This window comes from Oncorhynchus mykiss, chromosome 27, assembly GCF_013265735.2.
Source record: "Oncorhynchus mykiss isolate Arlee chromosome 27, USDA_OmykA_1.1, whole genome shotgun sequence".
NCBI classification, from domain to species: domain Eukaryota; kingdom Metazoa; phylum Chordata; class Actinopteri; order Salmoniformes; family Salmonidae; genus Oncorhynchus; species Oncorhynchus mykiss.
Window position 1 is genome coordinate 13738251 of NC_048591.1, and position 21665 is coordinate 13759915.

The 21665-nt window shown below is 41.0% G+C and overlaps 2 protein-coding genes across 3 annotated transcripts; both read right to left on the bottom strand.

The window, feature by feature from the left end:
- Nucleotides 1–611: 611 nt before the first annotated feature.
- Nucleotides 612–9929, bottom strand: LOC110507615 (rhodopsin kinase grk7a-like). 2 transcript variants are annotated; one of them, XM_021587715.2, is made up of 4 exons: nucleotides 9181–9929; nucleotides 7281–7718; nucleotides 2058–2335; nucleotides 612–1884 (listed from the first exon to the last, which is right to left on the bottom strand). In XM_021587715.2, exons 1-4 carry the CDS (start codon nucleotides 9772–9774, stop codon nucleotides 1548–1550), a joined length of 1647 nt encoding a protein of 548 aa, XP_021443390.2. In that variant the 5' UTR covers nucleotides 9775–9929; the 3' UTR covers nucleotides 612–1547. The 2 variants fall into 2 exon arrangements, 1 of the variants encoding a protein (XP_021443390.2); XR_002471151.2 differs by having other exon boundaries at nucleotides 1802–1884; nucleotides 1968–2335.
- A 7062-nt stretch (nucleotides 9930–16991) lies between these two features.
- Nucleotides 16992–19575, bottom strand: LOC110507619 (RING-box protein 2). Its single transcript, XM_021587720.2, has 3 exons — nucleotides 19271–19575; nucleotides 18729–18776; nucleotides 16992–18327 (listed from the first exon to the last, which is right to left on the bottom strand). The coding sequence occupies exons 1-3, from the start codon at nucleotides 19443–19445 to the stop codon at nucleotides 18209–18211; spliced, it is 342 nt and encodes a 113-aa protein (XP_021443395.1). The 5' UTR covers nucleotides 19446–19575; the 3' UTR covers nucleotides 16992–18208.
- Between the last annotated feature and the right edge of the window lie 2090 nt (nucleotides 19576–21665).

The window sequence follows — 21665 nt, forward strand, 5'->3', positions numbered from 1 at the left end:
TACACAGATTATACAGGGATATAAAAAGAACATTCACAAAGATAAATATATAAAAAGCATTCATTATTTCTTTGATTTTCAACAATTTTCACCTTTCCATTCAGCATACACATACCACAAGAATCCCCAATCCTGTCAAAAAAAGAAAGAGAGATGTACACTGTAAGAATTGCAAATCAAATGTCACTTCAAGAAGCTCAACGTAACAAAGACACAAGCACAAACAAGGACCAGCTTTTGATTGAACATTCTTCTGAGATCCATTCAACTCATACAAAGACTATAATGTCCACACAGACACCAAAATCCTCTATGATCATCTCGGTCTCTTAATTAAATGAACATGCTTAATTAGTAAGGTGCATTGTGGTGCGCACACATTCGTAAAGGCCCAGTGCAGTCAAAATTATGTTTTTTCCTGTGTTTTGTATTATATTGTGCAACAGCTGATGAAACTAACACAGTTTGATCAGTATTATTTCCTGATAGTTGCTTGTTGAAAATACAATCTACACAGGATCTAATCAGCAGGTTTGCATGGGCGGGACTTTTGGCTTGCCTGGTGACATCACCAATTACAAAGAGAGTTCCAAACATCTCTGCCAATAACAGCTAGTTTTCAGTTTTCCCACCCCACTCAGACCACTCCCAGACAGTCCTAGCAACATTCTTGCTTGAGAAATAGTTATTTGGTAAAAATCTATTTTTGTTCATTTTAATGGAATACTATTACAGTAAGGTACATCATTGTTACCCAGAAATGATTTGATATTGATATAAACACAGCTGCATTGGGCCTTTAAATGTAACTAATGGGTGAAAATAAGTTAGCATATACATTGTTATAGTGCACTTGAAAGAAACCCTACATATCACTATTACAAAATAGCTTATAAGACTGAACACAGTGAGATCCATTTTACAGGTCTATTATACATTTGTCAAAATGTGGTTTGGGAGTTTGTTGGTCATTGGAATATAGTGGTGAAGAAGTGAGAGTTCATGCTCTCTAAGGCTTTAAGAGTTAAAGCTTTGCAATCCAATAAAACCACATCTCACTCAAAAATGCACAGGTGATCGATGCATTTTTAAAAAAAGGCAAGACTTTTCAAGCAGGTCAACAATATTGAGAAGACTTGTGAATATCCACATATCTAGATATCTGGGGACACCTTGTGGTATAAGCCTGCTACCGCAACTCTGCCAGTGCCTGTAAAGCACAGTCCCCATTCCAGCTCTAGTCTAGCTTTTTCCTGTTGATTCTACCACAGACACTGACCCTGCCCATTGATATAGACAAAATCACCTTATCGATTCCTGATATCATCGTAAGTGCTGTGGCTTATCATGATCATTACAATGTCATAGAGCAGGAAGAATCATATCCACAAAAAAATGTGTGAAGTGGTGGAAATATGTGTCTTGACCTGGCTCTGGATTTTACTACCACTTCACATATTTTTTTGTGGCTATGATTATCGTCACAATGTTCTTAATGAGATAGGACTTTTGTCATTTTCAAAGCTAACTATAGTATAGAGGAGATTTTATAAAAGCGTGCAGGATTTTGATTTCTTCTCCTCGTCGTCCAATCCAGCGGCTGACTCTTTCCTGTTGGGGTCGTTCAGCTCGTCAAAAAGTCCGCTGTCAATCATTTCCAGTTGCCATGCAATGGGCACAGCCCCCGTGTTGAACTCCTTGAAGAATTTGTCATCTTTGTCGTCAAACACGACACCCTTAATCTCAGAGAAATCTTTGATGTCCCCCGTGTCTTTGGCGTAGACCACGTTGGGCTTGGGGACCCATGGTGGGTCGATCAGCCCCGCCTCCAGTCGAGGGAAGTTAATGCCTTTGAACCACTCATGCTTCCTTGGGTCCTCATTCCTGGATAACAGAGAAACACACTGAAGTCAGAGAAATATACAAACCCCCCCCCAAAACCACCTTATGTGATACCTAGAACTGACCAGGAAAACCTCTAGAGGGCCCTAGAGTTGTTCCTGGTTCGGCCATGTAGTCAGGAATATCTCTGGGCTGAAACTGCGGTCAGCTCTTACTTGGTCCTGCATCCCAGACGCTCATCAATTTTCTTCTTGAGGAAGAGGTTGATGATGGCTTTGGTGCCCTCGTCAAAGTTCTTGTGCTCGTACTTGCATTCATCCTCGAGGGTGCGCCGTGCCACCTCCTCCTTCTGCACCTTCTCCTTATAGTCCTTGAAGGGCAGGCGAGCTGCCACCATCTCATAGATACTGCAGCCCAGTGCCCACCAGTCCACTGACATCCGGTAAGGCTCTTTCTTCAGGATCTCTGGGGCCATGTAGCCACTTGTGCCAGCCTGAGGAGAGGGAGGAGGGGAGGAGGAGAGGACAGAGGTTTGATGACAGAGAAGGAAACAGAGAAAGAGAAGTGAGGGGTTAGACCTAGTTCTAAGGTTCCATATCATAGCAACAAAATGTTCTGTGTTAAATCAACTTTGGACTAGAGCACAATGCTTCACTTAGTTAAGCTAATGCATGGCAAATTGGTTGTGGCATAGCACAACTTTTGATTGATTTATTAATTGATTCTACCCTGCAAGGATTCTCTTAGAATGGCGGGGATCTATGTATTTCAGAACTACACTGTACTTTCCATGTGTGGAACCTAACTTCTTGGTTTAAAATGAGCTTTTTTGTTTAATTTCTGTTTGTAAGTTTGTTTAAAATGTATGTATTGAGAGATGCAATGATTGGCATGGGGTGAGAGAAGCACCGAGCGGGAAGAGGAAAATGGTGTACGTATGTATGGGTGTGTGTGGTATGTATGTATGTACAGTGGGGCAAAAAAAGTATTTAGTCAGCCACCAATTGTGCAAGTTCTCCCACTTAAAAAGATGAAAGAGGCCTGTAATTTTCATCATAGGTACACTTCAACTATGACAGACAAAATGAGAAAACAAATCCAGAAAATCACATTGTAGGATTTTTTAATTAATTTATTTGCAAATTATGGTGGAAAATAAGTATTTGGTCACCTACAAACAAACAAGATTTCTGGCTCTCACAGACCTGTAACTTCTTCTTTAAGAGGCTCCTCTGTCCTCCACTCGTTACCTGTATTAATGGCACCTGTTTGAACTTGTTATCAGTATAAAAGACACCTGTCCACAACCTCAAACAGTCACACTCCAAACTCCACTATGGCCAAGACCAAAGAGCTGTCAAAGGACACCAGAAACAAAATTGTAGACCTGCACCAGGCTGGGAAGACTGAATCTGCAATAGGTAAGCAGCTTGGTTTGAAGAAATCAACTGTGGGAGCAATTATTAGGAAATGGAAGACATACAAGACCACTGATAATCTCCCTCGATCTGGGGCTCCACGCAAGATCTCACACCGTGGGGTCAAAATGATCACAAGAACGGTGAGCAAAAATCCCAGAACCACACTTGGGGACCTAGTGAATGACCTGCAGAGAGCTGGGACCAAAGTAACAAAGCCTACCATCAGTAACACACTACGCCGCCAGGGACTCAAATCCTGCAGTGCCAGACGTGTCCCCCTGCTTAAGCCAGTACATGTCCAGGCCCGTCTGAAGTTTGCTAGAGAGCATTTGGATGATCCAGAAGAAGATTGGGAGAATGTCATATGGTCAGATGAAACCAAAATATAACTTTTTGGTAAAAACTCAACTCATCGTGTTTGGAGGACAAAGAATGCTGAGTTGCATCCAAAGAACACCATACCTACAGTGAAGCATTGGGGTGGAAACATAATGCTTTGGGGCTGTTTTTCTGCAAAGGGACCAGGACGACTGATCCGTGTAAAGGAAAGAATGAATGGGGCCATGTATCGTGAGATTTTGAGTGAAAACCTCCTTCCATCTGCAAGGGCATTGAAGATGAAACGTGGCTGGGTCTTTCAGCATGACAATGATCCCAAACACACCGCCCGGGCAACGAAGAAGTGGCTTCGTAAGAAGCATTTCAATGTCCTGGAGTGGCCTAGCCAGTCTCCAGATCTCAACCCCATAGAAAATCTTTGGAGGGAGTTGAAAGTCCGTTTTGCCCAGCAACAGCCCCAAAACATCACTGCTCTAGAGGAGATCTGCATGCAGGAATGGGCCAAAATACCAGCAACAGTGTGTGAAAACCTTGTGAAGACTTACAGAAAACGTTTGACCTCTGTCATTGCCAACAAAGGGTATATAACAAAGTATTGAGATAAACTTTTGTTATTGACCAAATACTTATTTTCCACCATAATTTGCAAATAAATTCATAAAAAATCCTACAATGTGATTTTTTTTCTCTCATTTTGTCTGTCATAGTTGAAGTGTACCTATGATGAAAATTACAGGCCTCTCTCATCTTTTTAAGTGGGAGAATTTGCACAATTGGTGGCTGACTTAATACTTTTTTGCCCCACTGTATGTATGTGGGTATGTATGTATGTATGTCTATATATGTGTATATGTATGTATGTGTGTATATGTATGTGTATATATATATATATATATATATATATATATACGTAGGTATGTGTAAGTGAGTGCTGTTTTTTTTTTACTTGTTGCTTTGTCTCTGTTGTTGTATCTCTTAATATGGGTGAAAATTGTGAAATTCCAATACAAAATACTGTTACAAATGTTTTTTTGATTCTACCCTTACATAGGCCAATCTACCCTTATGCTCCTCATGCCTTTTATCAGGGACCTTGTATCCCTGAATTCTCTTTCGTAACATCAGCACCACATGCCTGCACCAGGTTTCCCCTGCACCAGCCTCTAGTAGGCCCTCTATTGAGGCCATGTCCTGATCTGACCCCCCCCTGGGCTGCACCACTCTCCACTGAGTGGATACCCACTAGGACTGAGCCTCTCCTCGCAGATAGATCCCAGCCACCTCTGAGTAATGCTAAGATTAGTGGGCTGTGGGCTAATGCACTGAGCCCCTTGACCAAGGCCAATCCCTAATGGGACAAGCCTGTTTAAGGCCCCAATTGGACAAGCCTGTTTTAGGCCCCAATGGGACAAGCCTGTTTTAGGCCCCAATGGGACAAGCCTGTTTTAGGCCCCAATGTCTCACTCAACAGTGAGTGAGTGACTGAAGGTTAATGAGAGTGAAGTGTGTTGTAGTTCACGGACCAGTTCCAATTCACATATAGGCAAACCTTTTTATTGGCTCCTCAGATATTTGTATGTCATTGCATTAATCAGGTGTCGGCTGTATATGAGTGAGGATAGAAGTGTCCCTTCTATGGATCAATAGGGAGACTGAGTCATAGACAGTGACAGAGAGGTCAATGTCATGGACATAACTAACGTGGAACAGGTCACATCCCACTGGGCACACCACGTCATTTCAATGTGGAGAATTGAGTTATATTTGGTTGAGAGGTGAGACTACAATCTATATTCACCCACTCAAAAAGACAGGCAAAAGTTAGTTGAATTTCCAATGTGTTATCACTATGCTTTCTTTCAACCACCTAAAAGCACAACCAAAATCCAATGGAAAAACATTTTGGTATAGTTGTCATCCAAATGTCACTGCACTTTCAACCACTTAAAAGCACAGCAATGTTCAAATGGGAATACAATGTTAGATAATTAGTTCAGATGAATGTGTTATCACTGCTCTTAATCTAATAGCAGAACCAAATGACCTGGATTGCAGTGGAGATAACATTAAAATTACATGGTGCAAGTGATCAATTCCCTTTGAGATTCTTCACAGATTAGTACAGCAATTGTGAAGATCTCCACAGACCTGGAGGGACCTATGCATGCTATATTAAACATGCACACTTTATATGATTACATAGGAAGTAATAGTATAGTATATTTACAGTAATCTCAAAATGTGGCCATGGATGTGTTATTCATCTTAAGGTTGAATGTTACATTAACTTTAGGATATTTAGTGTATCACAAAAGTAACATTGAATAGTGTTTGGTTGACAATGCAACCAAATATCAACATTTAAAGGAGATTGTTCCATCTGAGCCACTGGCTTAATCCCATTCTTTAACTTTTATTTTTGGTTGAGTTGGAGACGTGAATTCAACATATAATTGGTTAACTTGTCAGGCTATTTGTTCTATTTCAGAGATGTATCTTCTTATTGGATAGGTTCATCTGTGCCACTGAATTGAATTGCTGTTTGTTTACAAATGAATGATTTATTGTTGGATTCACGTCTTCATCTCAACCAAACGTCTAAGTTGAAGAAGAAGACTAAATCAAATCAAACTTTAAATAGTTTGATGTGATTTAGTCCTATTCTTGAATAGATTTTTGTTTGCGAATCCAACATGTCAATTATTAATTTGTAGACAAACTGGAATTACAGCCAGACTAAGTCAGTGTCACAGGTGGAACTATCCAAGCAGAAGAAACATCTCTTTCAAATGTTGATATTTGGTTGTGTATCATTAAATATCATAACATTTTAAATCAACCAGAGCCTGAAACCTTAGGCCTATTGTTTCAGCTATTTTTAGTTAACTTCAGCCGTTGATGACTTTGCAAATGCTAAGTAGCATAATTAATGATAATATACGAGTGATAAAGTATGGTCACATTTAATTTGCTCTGTTAAATCTATACCCTTTGGAATGACTTCAATAGCAACAGTGAATCTATCTAGTTTTTAAGTGGAGATCTCTCAACATACTCAAGAGGTGTGGAGGTGTGACCCAGCCTATTGTTTTAGTCTGATAATGGATATAACTTTGAAGATCTGACGTTGTTTTAAAGGTACAAACTCAACATATTTTATACATGGTTTGTCTATGTTGATATTTGGTTACCATGCGGAAACTTCACCCTCAAAACAATGGTGACTTTTTCCACGTAGATTCCAATACATCACAAATTACGTTGAAACAACATTGATTCAACCAGTTTGTGCCCAGTGGGACGGTAATGACGTAAAACCCTGGTATTATGGATAGATCCCTATCCATAGATATATCCCTATGTAATCTCACATGAAATAGCATGTCATCTCACCCTAACTCTAAAAACAACTCAATCATTGTTAACATAGAGTAATTAAACATTTTCTAAAATTTAACTAGGCAAGTCAGTTAAGAACAAATTCTTATTTACAATGATGGCAGACCGGGGAAGTGGGTTTACTGCCTTGTTCAGGGGCAGAACGACAGATTTTTACCTTGTCAGCTCGGGGGATTCGGTCCAGCAACCTTTTGGTTACTAGCCCAATGCTCTAACCATTAGGCTACCTGCCGCCCCAAAACAAGGATGGAGTTCATCTCAGCCTATCAGAGCTCTTACCTTTTGATTGATGGTCTTTTCGCCAGGCAGCTCCACGGCCAACCCCAGATCCGAGAGTCGACACTGGCCGAAGCTGTCCAGTAGCACGTTCTCTGGCTTCATGTCTCGGTACGCTATATCCATGGCGTGTAGGTGGAGGATTCCTGTGGTGACCTGTGCAATGTAGTAATTGATGCGGCCTATTTCAAGGCCTTTTTCACCAATGTTATAGATATGGTACCTGAGGTCGCCGCCATTCATCAGGGTCATGACGAGGCACAGGTGGGTCTTGGAGTCGTAGGCATAGGACAGGTTCACCAGGAACAGGCTGTTAACCTTCTCCAGGATCTGCTTCTCCAGCAGTGCCATGCCCTCACCATTCTTCTGCTTCAGACGCTTCTTGCACAGCTTTTTGCAGGCGTACATCTGGCCTGAGTTTTTCACCTGCACGGCACACACCTATGCAGAGAGATAGGCAGGGACTAAAACAAATATGTTTGATAAATGTATGTTAAGATCACCCAGCTAGAACAAAACGTTCTGAGAATCACATGTTTCTTCGAGCTTGGTGAGGGCGTGGTTGTCCTATGGTTTTGCATACACATTTACACAACTTTCTGGGAATGGTGCAGGATCGTTGCTTACTTTTGGAACATTCTCAGCACATTTAATGGTCGACATTGGGCACAGAAAAATTCAAAAACTCCGCCCCTTTCTTAATTTTTAAACAGAAATGGGGTGTGTCTTTGGTGGTTCATCGATGTGCCATTCTGGTCATGCACGCCGCGACCGTCGTCGCTAGTTTTTTTAGCTAAGCTAGCCACTTTAGCTAGCCAGGAACTCCTCCAGTAGTGTTGACGTCATTTCACTGGGTTTGTTTTTGGACAGAAGCTGTAGAGATCGGTAAGAAATGGTACTTCTGTAGCCAAATATCTTACTCATCCACTTTGTTTTTGTTTTTAAGCATTAAATGACCTGGTATGTTGGTGAATTGATCAGTTATATAGTTTAAAGCCATTATTTTAGAATTTTTGATTAATTTCATTAATTTAACAGAACATTTCCTAAAAGTTAAAACACGGTTACATTTAATTAAAATGTTGGTAACGTTCTAGGAAGATTCTCCAACTTGGTTGACATTGGGAATTTTCTCAAATAGTTCAGAGAATGTTAAGATTTTTTTTTCTCTTCTGTTCAGTATTACAGATTAATGTTTCCTACAGGTTTCCCGCGCCCACTTAATGAGTACTTGTTTCCTTTGAAATGGGGTCTGTTTGAATAGACTAAAATTAACAGCTTTGTATGAGTTGTGGACAAATTCCATGGATAGACAACAGAATAACAACATAATCTCACTGACGCCATGTCACAATAAAAAATAAACGTGTTTGCATGATTAATGCCTGAGCAAAGGAATTTCCATGTGTCCTATCTGTGCTTGGAGACTCAAAATAAACTAGCAGTGTTATTAAAAGTCTTATAGAAACACGTTATCAGAACGTTAATAAAACCTCCCGGGAAAACGTTCAGGGAACCATAGTAAAATGTTCTCAGAACCTTCCTGCAACCTAAAAATGTATGTTCCCAGAACAGGTTAAATGTTTTATTCCGTTCTCAGAATAAGTTTTACAGGTCAGGAAACTTCGTTCCCAGAACCAATTGGAAACCAAAAATGGAACATTCCCATGACTTTCAAGGAACCAAATGTGTTAGCCGGGCAGTATGTAGTTAGATGAGGTACAAACAATTATCCCTTTTAGTGACTTCTTCATTTGTATTTGTACCATCCCCATTCTCACTGTAACTGTTGCATACCCTTAGAAAAGTGCTAAAGCCGTTTTTAAGTTTACATTTTAGAACTGTAATATTTCACTACCGTTTTCAGTTAGGCAGCTGCACTGTAGACTTTGTGTGGACTTACCTCTCCAAAGCCTCCCTTACCCAGGGTCCTGAACTCATAGAAATACTTATCAGTGATTTTCTGTTTCTCGTACTCTTTCCACTGCAGGAACTTGTCAAAGTTAGGGCTGGTCTGGTACTCTGTGAAGGGCTTTTCCTTCAGGTACTCCCGCGTGGCATCTTTCACCTTGCCCATCATCACGTCTTCAAAGTCCTTGTCCGACACCGCCTTGCACTTGTCCGCTACCTCTCCCGTCAGGTAGGACAGGAAGTTCTTGGAGTCAGCCTTGCAGAACTTGTTGATGATGTTCATCCTCGCCTTATCTTTGCCAGCGCCTTCTGCCAGATCCCAGTCGATTAACTCGTCCAGGAACTCTGCGGCCGCCACGTACTGCGGGTTGGACTCCAGGAGGAACTGCCGGAAGAACTTCTTGCCTATGGGCTGCCTCTCGCAGAGCATCTCAAATTCTTTCCCAACCGTGGCGCGGATGGACACACACTGTTCTGGCTTGGGCAGGGACAGGCTACGCCGCCTCTTCCTCATCTCTTTTTCGTCACCCCCCTTAAGGTAGGCCGTGTTCGCCACCAGATTATCCAATCCCCCCATGTCACACATGTTGGCGGCTGCTGCGTTGGGTTGTCCCTACTACACAGTGTGGCTGAGCAGGGAGCTAAGGCCGCTGTAAGATGATGCTAAGACTGTGTTCTTTCCCTGTGTGTGCTTCCCTGTAGTGTTTCCAATTCTCTCCAGGTCCCTGGTGGGACTGAGCAGCTCCGACACCTGCGTCACACCAGAAGACATTCTCTGACACAATCACGTAATGCCTCATCTAGAATTAAAACGCACATCAGGGATTTTCTCTTAAGTAAGTGTCTGTGTGCTCATTCATGGATGCTGCTCACGGAAAGGAACTTATGTGGTTTCTAACTTAAGAAGCTTTGGTCGGTCTATATTTAGCGGGATACTAACTTAGATGGGGACAATGCCAGCGTAACTGTAGTGAGGTGCTGACCTGGGTGTCATAATATTATAGATAGAAAGATGTAAACTAAGAGTTAAAATCCTTTTGCCTACACATTGAGGTGATAAAAGACTATTACATTTCAGAAGACAATGTCTGGTTTAGGAGAGTAATAGATTTAATGACATAGACATAGGGCAACACTACTGTGAATTCAATTCTCTCAAGAAGTAGTGAATGATCTCTCTAGAATAGCCTATAGCTGAAGTGGTTATTTCTATTCTGTTATGAGAAGAGAACACATTAATTTACTCCACTAATCAAATCAAATCAAACGTTATTTGTCACATGTGCCGAATACAACAGGTGTAGTAGACTTTACAGTGAAATGCTTACTTACAAGCCCTTAACACTTATTTTTCTTAAAACTGCATTGTTGGTTAAGTTAAAAAATAAAAAAAATAATTAACAAATAATTAAAGAGCAGCAGTAAATAACAACAGCGAGGCTATATACAGAGGGTACCGGTACAGAGTCAATGTGCGGGGGCACAGTTAGTTGAGGTAATTGAGGTAATATGTACATGTAGGTAGAGTTAAAGTGACTATGCATAGATAATAAACACAGAGTAGCAGCAGCGTAAAAGAGGGGGTGGGGGGTAGAAGCTGGGGTTAGAAGCTGTTAAGAAGCCTTTTGGACCTAGACTTGGCGCTCTGGTACCGCTTTCCGTGCAGTAGCAGAGAGAACAATCTATGACCAGGGTGGCTGGAGTCTTTGACAACTTTTAGGGCCTTCCTCTGACTGGTATATAGGTCCTGGATGGAAGAAAGCTTGGGCCCAATGATGTACTGGGCCATATGCACTACTTTTAATAGACTTTTAATATAAAATATATTTTATTATATTGATATTCTGCCTATTCTTTATTTATGACAATATGCCAAAAATAATGTAATCATAGGATAACAAGTTAGGATTAATCAAGTTTTACACTAGATCACAATAATCTCTGATGTAATCAAATCAAGGCAAATACATAGCCCTGATCAGGCCAGGGTCTAGGATCAAATGTGTCTGAGACCCACTATTACTCTCAGGTGTAGGCTACGGTGTGTAGTAATCCATTGTTAGGTGTAGCCTAAACATAATTCCAAGATCCTCTCCAGCACCCTGTGGCTGCTAGCCACTCAACTGGGCACTATCTCACCTTCAAGCTTAACAAGTCTACTCTGAACTGTTCTGGTGGAAGTGTTCTTACTGAAACTCAAAGATGAGCTCACTCAACCATTATGGCACACCACGTAATCTGTGCCTCTGTGTACTGCTAACCTCTGGGGTATTGACATAGATATTCATTGTCTTACCAGGAAAAGGCAGTTAGAAAAATAGTTGTTTTGGTAACATTTTTACATTATGACTTGTTATAGCCATGCATGATCATTTATGTCTAATAACAGGGTTTATAATAAATGATGTCTCTCACTAGGTAGCACATTTTCAGTGTATAAAAAAATGATACTAAGTATGGGTTATACACAATCTATACTTATGATAAGTCTTACAATGCATTACAACCACATTTTTATTTATTTTTATTTCACCTTTATTTAACCAGGTAGGCAAGTTGAGAACAAGTTCTCATTTACAATTGCGACCTGGCCAAGATAAAGCAAAGCAGTTCGACACATACAACGACACAGAGTTACACATGGAGTAAAACAAACATACAGTCAATAATATAGTATAAACAAGTCTATATACGATGTGAGCAAATGAGGTGAGATAAGGGAGGTAAAGGCAAAAAGGCCATGGTGGCAAAGTAAATACAATATAGCAAGTAAAACACTGGAATGGTAGATTTGCAATGGGAGAATGTGCAAAGTAGAAATAAAAATAATGGGGTGCAAAGGAGCAAAATAAATAAATAAATTAAATACAGTAGGGAAAGAGGTAGTTGTTTGGGCTAAATTATAGGTGGACTATGTACAGGTGCAGTAATCTGTGAGCTGCTCTGACAGTTGGTGCTTAAAGCTAGTGAGGGAGATAAGTGTTTCCAGTTTCAGAGATTTTTGTAGTTCGTTCCAGTCATTGGCAGCAGAGAACTGGAAGGAGAGGCGGCCAAAGAAAGAATTGGTTTTGGGGGTGACTAGAGAGATATACCTGCTGCAGCGTGTGCTACAGGTGGGAGATGCAATGGTGACCAGCGAGCTGAGATAAGGGGGGACTTTACCTAGCAGGGTCTTGTAGATGACATGGAGCCAGTGGGTTTGGCGACGAGTATGAAGCAAGGGCCAGCCAACGAGAGCGTACAGGTCGCAATGGTGGGTAGTATATGGGGCTTTGGTGACAAAACGGATTGCACTGTGATAGACTGCATCCAATTTGTTGAGTAGGGTATTGGAGGCTATTTTGTAAATGACATCGCCAAAGTCGAGGATTGGTAGGATGGTCAGTTTTACAAGGGTATGTTTGGCAGCATGAGTGAAGGATGCTTTGTTGCGAAATAGGAAGCCAATTCTAGATTTAACTTTGGATTGGAGATGTTTGATATGGGTCTGGAAGGAGAGTTTACAGTCTAACCAGACACCTAAGTATTTGTAGTTGTCCACGTATTCTAAGTCAGAGCCGTCCAGAGTAGTAATGTTGGACAGGCGGGTAGGTACAGGTAGCGATCGGTTGAAGAGTATGCATTTAGTTTTACTTGTATTTAAGAGCAATTGGAGGCCACGGAAGGAGAGTTGTATGGCATTGAAGCTTGCCTGGAGGGTTGTTAACACAGTGTCCAAAGAAGGGCCAGAAGTATACAGAATGGTGTCGTCTGCGTAGAGGTGGATCAGAGACTCACCAGCAGCAAGAGCGACCTCATTGATGTATACAGAGAAGAGAGTCGGTCCAAGAATTGAACCCTGTGGCACCCCCATAGAGACTGCCAGAGGTCCGGACAGCAGACCCTCCGATTTGACACACTGAACTCTATCAGAGAAGTAGTTGGTGAACCAGGCGAGGCAATCATTTGAGAAACCAAGGCTGTCGAGTCTGCCGATGAGGATGTGGTGATTGACAGAGTCGAAAGCCTTGGCCAGATCAATGAATACGGCTGCACAGTAATGTTTCTTATCGATGGCGGTTAAGATATCATTTAGGACCTTGAGCGTGGCTGAGGTGCACCCATGACCAGCTCTGAAACCAGATTGCATAGCAGAGAAGGTATGGTGAGATTCGAAATGGTCGGTAATCTGTTTGTTGACTTGCCTTTCGAAGACCTTAGAAAGGCATGGTAGGATAGATATAGGTCTGTAGCAGTTTGGGTCAAGAGTGTCACCCCCTTTGAAGAGGGGGATGACCGCAACTGCTTTCTAATCTTTGGGAATCTCAGACGACACGAAAGAGAGGTTGAACAGGCTAGTAATAGGGGTGGCAACAATTTTGGCAGATAATTTTAGAAAGAAAGGGTCCAGATTGTCTAGCCCGGCTGATTTGTAGGGGTCCAGATTTTGCAGCTCATTCAGAACATCAGCTGAGCAGATTTGGGAGAAGGAGAAATGGGGAAGGCTTCGGCGAGTTGTTGTGGGGGGTGCAGTGCTGTTGACCGGGGTAGGAGTAGCCAGGTGGAAAGCATGGCCAGCCGTAGAAAAATGCTTATTGAAATTCTCAATTATGGTGGATTTATCAGTGGTGACAGTGTTTCCTATCTTCAGTGCAGTGGGCAGCTGGGAGGAGGTGTTCTTATTCTCCATGGACTTTACAGTGTCCCAGAACTTTTTTGAGTTAGTGTTGCAGGAAGCAAATTTCTGCTTGAAAAAGCTAGCCTTGGCTTTTCTAACTGCCTGTGTATAATGGTTTCTAGCTTCCCTGAACAGCTGCATATCACGGGGGCTGTTCGATGCTAATGCAGAACGCCATAGGATGTTTTTGTGTTGGTTAAGGGCAGTCAGGTCTGGGGAGAACCAAGGGCTATATCTGTTCCTGGTTCTAAATTTCTTGAATGGGGCATGTTTATTTAAGATGGTTAGGAAGGCATTTAAAAAAAATATCCAGGCATCCTCTACTGACGGGATGAGATCAATATCCTTCCAGGATACCCCGGCCAGGTCGATTAGAAAGGCCTGCTCGCTGAAGTGTTTCAGGGAGCGTTTTACAGTGATGAGTGGAGGTCGTTTGACCACTGACCAATTACGGATGCAGGCAATGAGGCAGTGATCGCTGAGATCTTGGTTGAAAACAGCAGAGGTGTATTTAGAGAGCAAGTTGGTTAGGATGATATCTATGAGGGTGCCCGTGTTTAAGGCTTTGGGGAGGTACCTGGTAGGTTCATTGATAATTTGTGTGAGGTTGAGGGCATCAAGTTTAGATTGTAGACATCACGAGTCATTATATCCGTTGGCTTCCGGGACACATATTAGCATTGGCGTGCCCAGTTTATTGTATGGCCTTATCACCCTTTTAACGTACAGTATACAACAACATTACTGTGTGCAATTTGTGATTGGTACATACATTTTTGGACTTTCTAATTAATGATACTGTATGTACCCATTCAGCATTGAAGAATATAACTTATAAATGCATCATGAGCTTAGTTCAACTGTCACACTCGATGAGAACCCATATAAGCTCGTTTTACTCAATTGTTTGTAAACAATGTAATTGTAAACAAACATTGTATCTCAATTATGGTCAGTCCTTGTATTCATAGCTTTGCTATGAATTTAAGTGGTTATATTTCTACAGCCCCATGCCTCAGCTGTTTACCGAAACAGTGGCAGGGGGTTTACTTTGTTGTTATTTGAACTGCAGATTGCTCGTGCTTAGGCTATACTGCTTCTTTAGTGATGATGGTGGTGAAGTATAGAATATTCAAGTACTTTCTGATAGGTTTAGTAAAGGTTAGGCACAGGTCAGGAGTCAGGCAGAAGTCATGGATGACTTCCACAGAGATTGTTACGCTGAGCTTGTCCTGACCTGGGATTGGGGGCAAAGGTAAAAAAAGGAACAGAGAGCTGCATTTGGAGATCACTGTCATTCTGCTAAGCCCATAGACAGCCCTATAGGCAAGATCAATGCCAAGTATAGTAGCTTAAAACCATGAGGAGTAGCCAAGTTTGATGAAACATGTAGGTAAGCTGGGTCTATTTAAAGCTCTGTTGTGCCAAAAGGGGCGTGCTTTGGCTGAAGAGCAGAAGACAGGCAGGATTATGACTATATATATATACTGTAAACTGTATATACAGTACCAGTCAAAAGTTTGGACACACCTACTCATTCAAGGGTTTTTGTTTATTTGTACTATTTTCTACATTGTAGAATAATAGTGAAGACATCAAAACTATGAAATAACACATATGGAATCATGTAGCAACCAAAAAAGTGTTAAACAAATCAAAATATTTGTTATATTGCCTTGATGACAGCTTTGCACTCTTTCCATTCTCTCAACCAGCTTCACCAGGAATGCTTTTCCAACAGTTTTGAAGGAGTTCTCACATTTGCTGAGCACTTGTTGGCTGCTTTTCCTTCACTCTGTGGTCCAACTCATCCCAAACCATCTCAATTGGTGATTATGGAGGCCAGGTCATCTGATGCAGCACTCCATCACTCTCCTTCTTGGTCAAATAGCCCTTACACAGCCTGTAAGTGTGTTTGGTCATTGTCCTGTTGAAAAACAAATGATACCCCCACTAAGTGGGGCAACAGGTAGCCTAGTGGTTAGAGCGTTGGGCCAGTAATCGAAAGGTTGCGAGATTGAATCCCCGAGCTGACAAGGTAAAAATCTGTCATTCTGCCCCTGAACAAGGCAGTTAACCCACCGTTCGTAGGCTGTCATTGTAAATAAGAATTTGTTTTGAACTGACTTGCCTAGTTAAATAAAATTGCAAACCAGATGGGATGGCATATCACTGCAGAATGCTGTGGTAGCCATGCTGGTCAAGTGTGCCTTGAATTCTAAATAAATCACTGACATTGTCACCAGCAAAGCACCACCTCACCATTGCACCTCCATGGGAACCACACATGCGGAGATCATCCGTTTACCTACTCTGCATCTCACAAAGACACAGTGGTTGGAACGAAAAATCTCAAATTTGGACTCCAAAAGGACAGATCTCCACTGGTCTAATGTCCATTGCTTGTGTTTCATGGCCCAAGCAAGTCTCTTCTTATTATTGGTGTCCTTTAGTAGTGGTTTCTTTGCAGCAATTCCCTCATGAAGGCCTGATTCACACAGTCTCCTCTGAACAGATGATATTGAGATGTGTCTGTTTAACTCTGTGAAGAATTTATTTGAGCTTTAATTTCTGATGGTAACTCTATTGAACGTATCCTCTGCAGCATAGGTAACTCTGGGTCTTCCTTTCCTGTGGCGGTCTTTATGAGAGCCAGTTCCATCATAACGCTTGATGGTTTTTGCGACTGCACTTGAAACTTTAAAAGTTCTTGACATTTTCTGGATTGACTGACCTTCCTTCACGTCTTAAAGTAATGATGGAGTGTTGTTTCTCTTTGCTTATTTGAGCTGTTCTTGCCATAATATGGACTTGGTCTTTTACCAAATAGGGCTATCACCCCCACCTTGTCACAACACAACTGATTGGCTCAAATACATTAACAAGAAAATAAATTCCACAAATTAACTTTAACAAGGCACACCTGTTAATTGAAATGCATTCCAGGTGACTATCTCATGAAGCTGGTTGAGAGAATGTCAAGTGTGCAGAGCTGTCATCAAGGCAAAGGGTGGCTACTTTGAAGAATCTCAAATATATATTTAGATTTGTTTTAAATTGTTTTGGTTAGTACATGACTCCATAGTCTAATGACTATTTTCTACAATGTAGAAAAAAGTACAAATAAAGAGAACGCCTGGAATGAGTAGGTGTCCAAACTTTTGACAGTTATTGTCTGTATAGTATCAGAGTGAAACACAAATGATTTTTCCTGTTTTTGCACTGTATATACATCATCTCAACAATTACACAACTCAGGTCTATTCTTGCACAACTCCTTGCATCCAAAACAGCTCCGGTAGTTGTGCTGATTTTAAATGAGTTGGCATGTATACACAAAGTTAATTATTCAATAGTTTATCTGAGCTGTTACATTAAGTTGTTGAAAAAGCAGAGCATGGCATGTTCAGTCATAGGAAAAGGTGTGTTTGTACAGTGGCCATTGCTATAGGTCAAATTTTCCTTGTTTCCCACATGGAAGCTACAGGGTGTTACATTCCTATACAACATACAGGGCTGCTTGTAACCATAGACAATATCAGGAAGGAAAAGGCTTCCCAACTTTGGCCATAGCCACACAAATATCCATCAAAACATTTCCCAAACCATTCATGTATTTCACATGAAATGCATGTTAAGCAGAATATAATATTTCAGGTTTAACTCATTATTTCATCAGTTGAATGTGACTATTCTTATAGACAAGTGTAACGTGTCTGATTGGCATGTATTATGCAATTACAATGCCACAATTATGCAATATTGGAAGTTCTCTGATTGGTTGACTGGCACGGATTGCTCCTCTCCTACTGGTTGTCCCTGCCAGGACTAAACACAGTCCCTGCATCACCATGGATCCAAACCCCAATAGCCTACACATGATGCAGAGGCAATAGTATTCTGTGAACATTATCTTAGCAGGTGATGTATTAAATGGGCTCTTACAGGTAGCAAGAAAGGCAGACACCTCATGGTCTGAGGGGATGCAACCATAACAATAAACCATCACATTAAAATGCTAAAAAGGAAGAAATAACAAAGCTAAGTGTAGATTTATTTTTAATAAGTAACTTTTTTTCCTCTCACAAAAAAAAAATATTGAACGACACAAAAAAAAGGTAACAAAGACACCAAACGCAGCACCTATCCTCAGAGTTCTTCAGCATTGCCCTGCACCTGCCAATGTTTCCATCAAACAGCGAGGCAAGGACGTCTTCACCTGGATATTGGCCATTCATTCTATATCTTAACATCGAAGGAATGACAGCGGCATGCACACACACATGTACATAGAAGGTCGAAGTTTCTCAGTCCGGTCTCCTGCCCAAACTTGCAGTGGAAGGATGGGGAAGTTAGAGGGACTTCATTTGCCGATTCTCTGTACGACCCAGTCCTGCTGGCACAGTGGACAGCGATTGTTCTGCTTAACCCAGAGAGACATGCAGCAATTGTGGAAAGAGTGGTTGCACTCTCCCCATACAACTGTGAAAGAGGGGAGACAGAAGCACACTATGAAATTGTGTGCTACATGGTATTTTCAAATTCAGCATGTCAGCCGAATAGATGGTAAAGCATATTGGTACACACACAATCAATATATGTATCCTAACGCATACACAGTACAAACTCTGCTTTACCAAGGTTAAGATACCCTGGCTTTATCAAATTGTAACCCCATATACTAGACTAGAAACCCAGGTATATCTGTCACATGCACATGGTGTGAGACCAGTGGGAGTTGTGGCCCGGTTCTGGATCTATAAAATGTGTATCCAGGTTTCCCCAACACTGGAGCAGACCCATACCTACCGCTGGTCTTATAACACCAGATTGGTGTCTTGGGGCTATATAAATGTTTGGCTAATACGTTTAAAGTAGCTTACCAACACAGTCCTCTTGTTTATTTTCAGCCTGACACCGCAAGCATGCATCTGCAAAGAGAAGGTATATATATAAAGGAAACTTACTAACCAACTAGCTATACTGGTGCACAGCTGTCGTTGACCATTCCTACATGGTGACATATGGACTGACACAGCTGGCTAGCTTGATAGCAATTCAGTCTTCCCATGCGAGGTTAGTTGGTTACTGTAACTAGCTTGATTCCTTGCAATGCCTTGAGTCATGTTTTCGGAATTCTAACGTTAGCTATATTAGCTAGCTAACGTTAGTTGTCTGTTTTGTAGCTAGATATGATCTAGCAAGCTAAGCTATCCAACTAGGATCCATTATCGGTCTGTCTGCCCATGACATGGTGGTCATCTCTTAATCAGCTTAGCTAGGTGACTGTCTGACCACTAAGCTACTGTATTTATCGTTGTTGTTAGCTAGCTTAATGCACACCAATAGTTGACTATGGGTGTCCTACTATAACTAGTTACTGTAGCTGGCTAGCTAGCTAAATCACTGATTCAAACAAACGTACCCATAACTTGGACCCTACAGATGGCGCATGTATCGCACTCCACATCCCAGCTCCACATTGCCACAGCATTCCATTTCTTGAGAGAAAACATCTTGTCACTGCTCGATTTTGACCCCGAATTAGAGCTGTGAGAGTGTATTAAACCCGGCTCTTCACCGTCTTCCATCTCTGCCATAGAATAATCTAGCTAAAGGTAAAACAAAATGGACGAAATAAGCAGGCTAGCTAGTCCGTGGAGCAAACAAACAAACCAGGAGGCGCTCATGCGCTAAAACACCTGCAGTACTAATAAACGAACACATGGCGGAGACAAAGATTAAAAGGTAGGCTACTGCGAATGAAGGTAAAATACTTCACTGTAGGTCTCAAGAAGCCAAGAAAAGGTAACAGATGCTTGTATTATGTATTGTGCACCCTTCTGTTCTGGTTATTTTTGCTGTGTGTGTGTGTGTGTGTGTGTGTGTGTGTGTGTGTGTGTGTTTTAATATACTGTATGGCTACTGTTGCTCAGTTGTACCTTTTCAAATAATTGAGTAAAAAAACAAACCCTTGAAATGCCTATTATACTAATAATGGCACTAAACTTTTACACAACTCAGCTCTTTCCAAACATTTGCAACTACATGTAACCATATCTAAACAATACAGTGCCTTCAGAAAGTATTCACGCCACTTGCCTTTTTTCATGTTTTTTTACAAAGTGGGATTAAAATCGATTTAAATGTCATTTTGTTAATGATCTACACCAATAACTCAATGGCAAAGTGGAATAATTGTAACATTTGTAAAAAAAAAAATATTTAAAAAAAACACATCTTGATTAGATCAGTATTAACCCCTGAGTCAATACAGTACCAGTCAAAAGTTTGGAAACACCTATTCATTCAAGGGTTTTTCTTTATTTGATTATTTTCTACATTGTATAATAATAAGACATCAAAACTATGGAAACACATGGGATCATTTAGTAACTAAAAAAGTGTTAAACAAATCAAAATATATTTGAGATTCTTCAAAGTAGCCACCCTTTGCCTTGATGACAGCTCTGCACACTCTTGGTATTATTCATACACTCTGTTGATCTCAGTGTGATCCTTCTCTCCCTCTTATGTGAAATCTTTGAAATGGTAGCAAATATGTTGGCGCTTATTCGAGGGGTGACAGACTTTTTTAAAGGAGGCAGTTTAGTTCAGCAAAGCCGGGGCATAATACAAAATACAACACACTATGAGAACTCAGGCTGGCTAACTGGAGAAACCTATCTAAAGGTTACACTCTGAAGAGTCTCCACCATGCTCTCAGTATTTATAATATTGTTGTTGGAGTACAAAAGCCAGTCCACTCCATCTTGCCATCATCAGCCAGCCAGCTGTAGCCTTACCTTCTTTCCTCTCTTTAAGAGCATTTAGAAGCAGTTCCCTCCAATATCTCCAATGTCGTTCTCAGTAAGGTCCAATTAGGTCTAAGTATTAGGTCCAAATTAAAATACTTTGAAGTAATACTTAAGTCACAAGTATCTGTACTTTACTATGTATATGTTTTACAACTTTTACTCCAATACCTTCCCAATGAAAATATGTACTTTTGCTCGCACACATTTTCCCTGACACCCAAAAGTACTCGTTAAATTTTAAAATGCTCAGGCAGGACAGAAATATGGTCCAATTCACACACCTATAAATGTAAGGGGTTGTCATCCCTACGGCCTCTTATCTGACAGAATCACTCAACACATACTGTGTTTCTAAATGATGCCTGAGTGTTGGAGTGTGCCCATGGCTGTCCGTAAATAAAAAAATACAAGAAAATCATGCCATCTGGTATGCTTAATATAAGGAATTTTATGTATAGCTTTACTTTCACTCAAGTATGACAACTGAGGACTTTTCCACCACTGTACTTAAGGACATTTGAAACCAGATATTTTTAGACTTTTACTCAAGTAGTATTTTACTGGGTGACTCACTTGAGTCACTTTCTATTAAGATATCTCTACTTTTTCTCAAGTATGACAATTGAGTACTTTTTCCACCACTGTAAAGAAGAATATCAGCAGACCATTATGTTTTTATAGGGCATATCTGAATTACTGTCAGCTATAGTGCCGTTTTCCAGACCAGGACTAAGCCTACTGCGGACTAAAAGCATTCTCCTTGGGAGAATCGTCGTGCATTAAAATGGCTTTTTAGTCCAAACATGGCCTTAATCTGGGTAGGGTAAACCAGCCCAGAATCTAAACATTTAACATGTGTACAATATCAATTCCCTCAGCAAGATTTAAATCACGCATACAGAACAATTTAAATACCAGCAACACAATACACATGTCAAAGTAAAACAAGGCCACGCACAGACCTTATGCGCAAACCAAAAAAAGGGCACCACCCCAAAAATA

Coding starts and splice junctions, on each gene's coding strand:
- LOC110507615 (XM_021587715.2), bottom strand. CDS start 9,774: ATGTGTGACATGGGGGGATTGGATAATCTGGTGGCGAACACGGCCTAC. Junction 7,719..9,180: donor GTAAGGGAGGCTTTGGAGAG/GTAAGTCCACAC, acceptor CTCTCTGCATAG/GTGTGTGCCGTGCAGGTGAA. Junction 2,336..7,280: donor AAAAGACCATCAATCAAAAG/GTAAGAGCTCTG, acceptor CCCTCTCCTCAG/GCTGGCACAAGTGGCTACAT.
- LOC110507619 (XM_021587720.2), bottom strand. CDS start 19,445: ATGGCAGAGATGGAAGACGGTGAAGAGCCGGGTTTAATACACTCTCAC. Junction 18,777..19,270: donor CTGTAGGGTCCAAGTTATGG/GTACGTTTGTTT, acceptor TTCTCTTTGCAG/ATGCATGCTTGCGGTGTCAG. Junction 18,328..18,728: donor TAAACAAGAGGACTGTGTTG/GTAAGCTACTTT, acceptor CCTCTTTCACAG/TTGTATGGGGAGAGTGCAAC.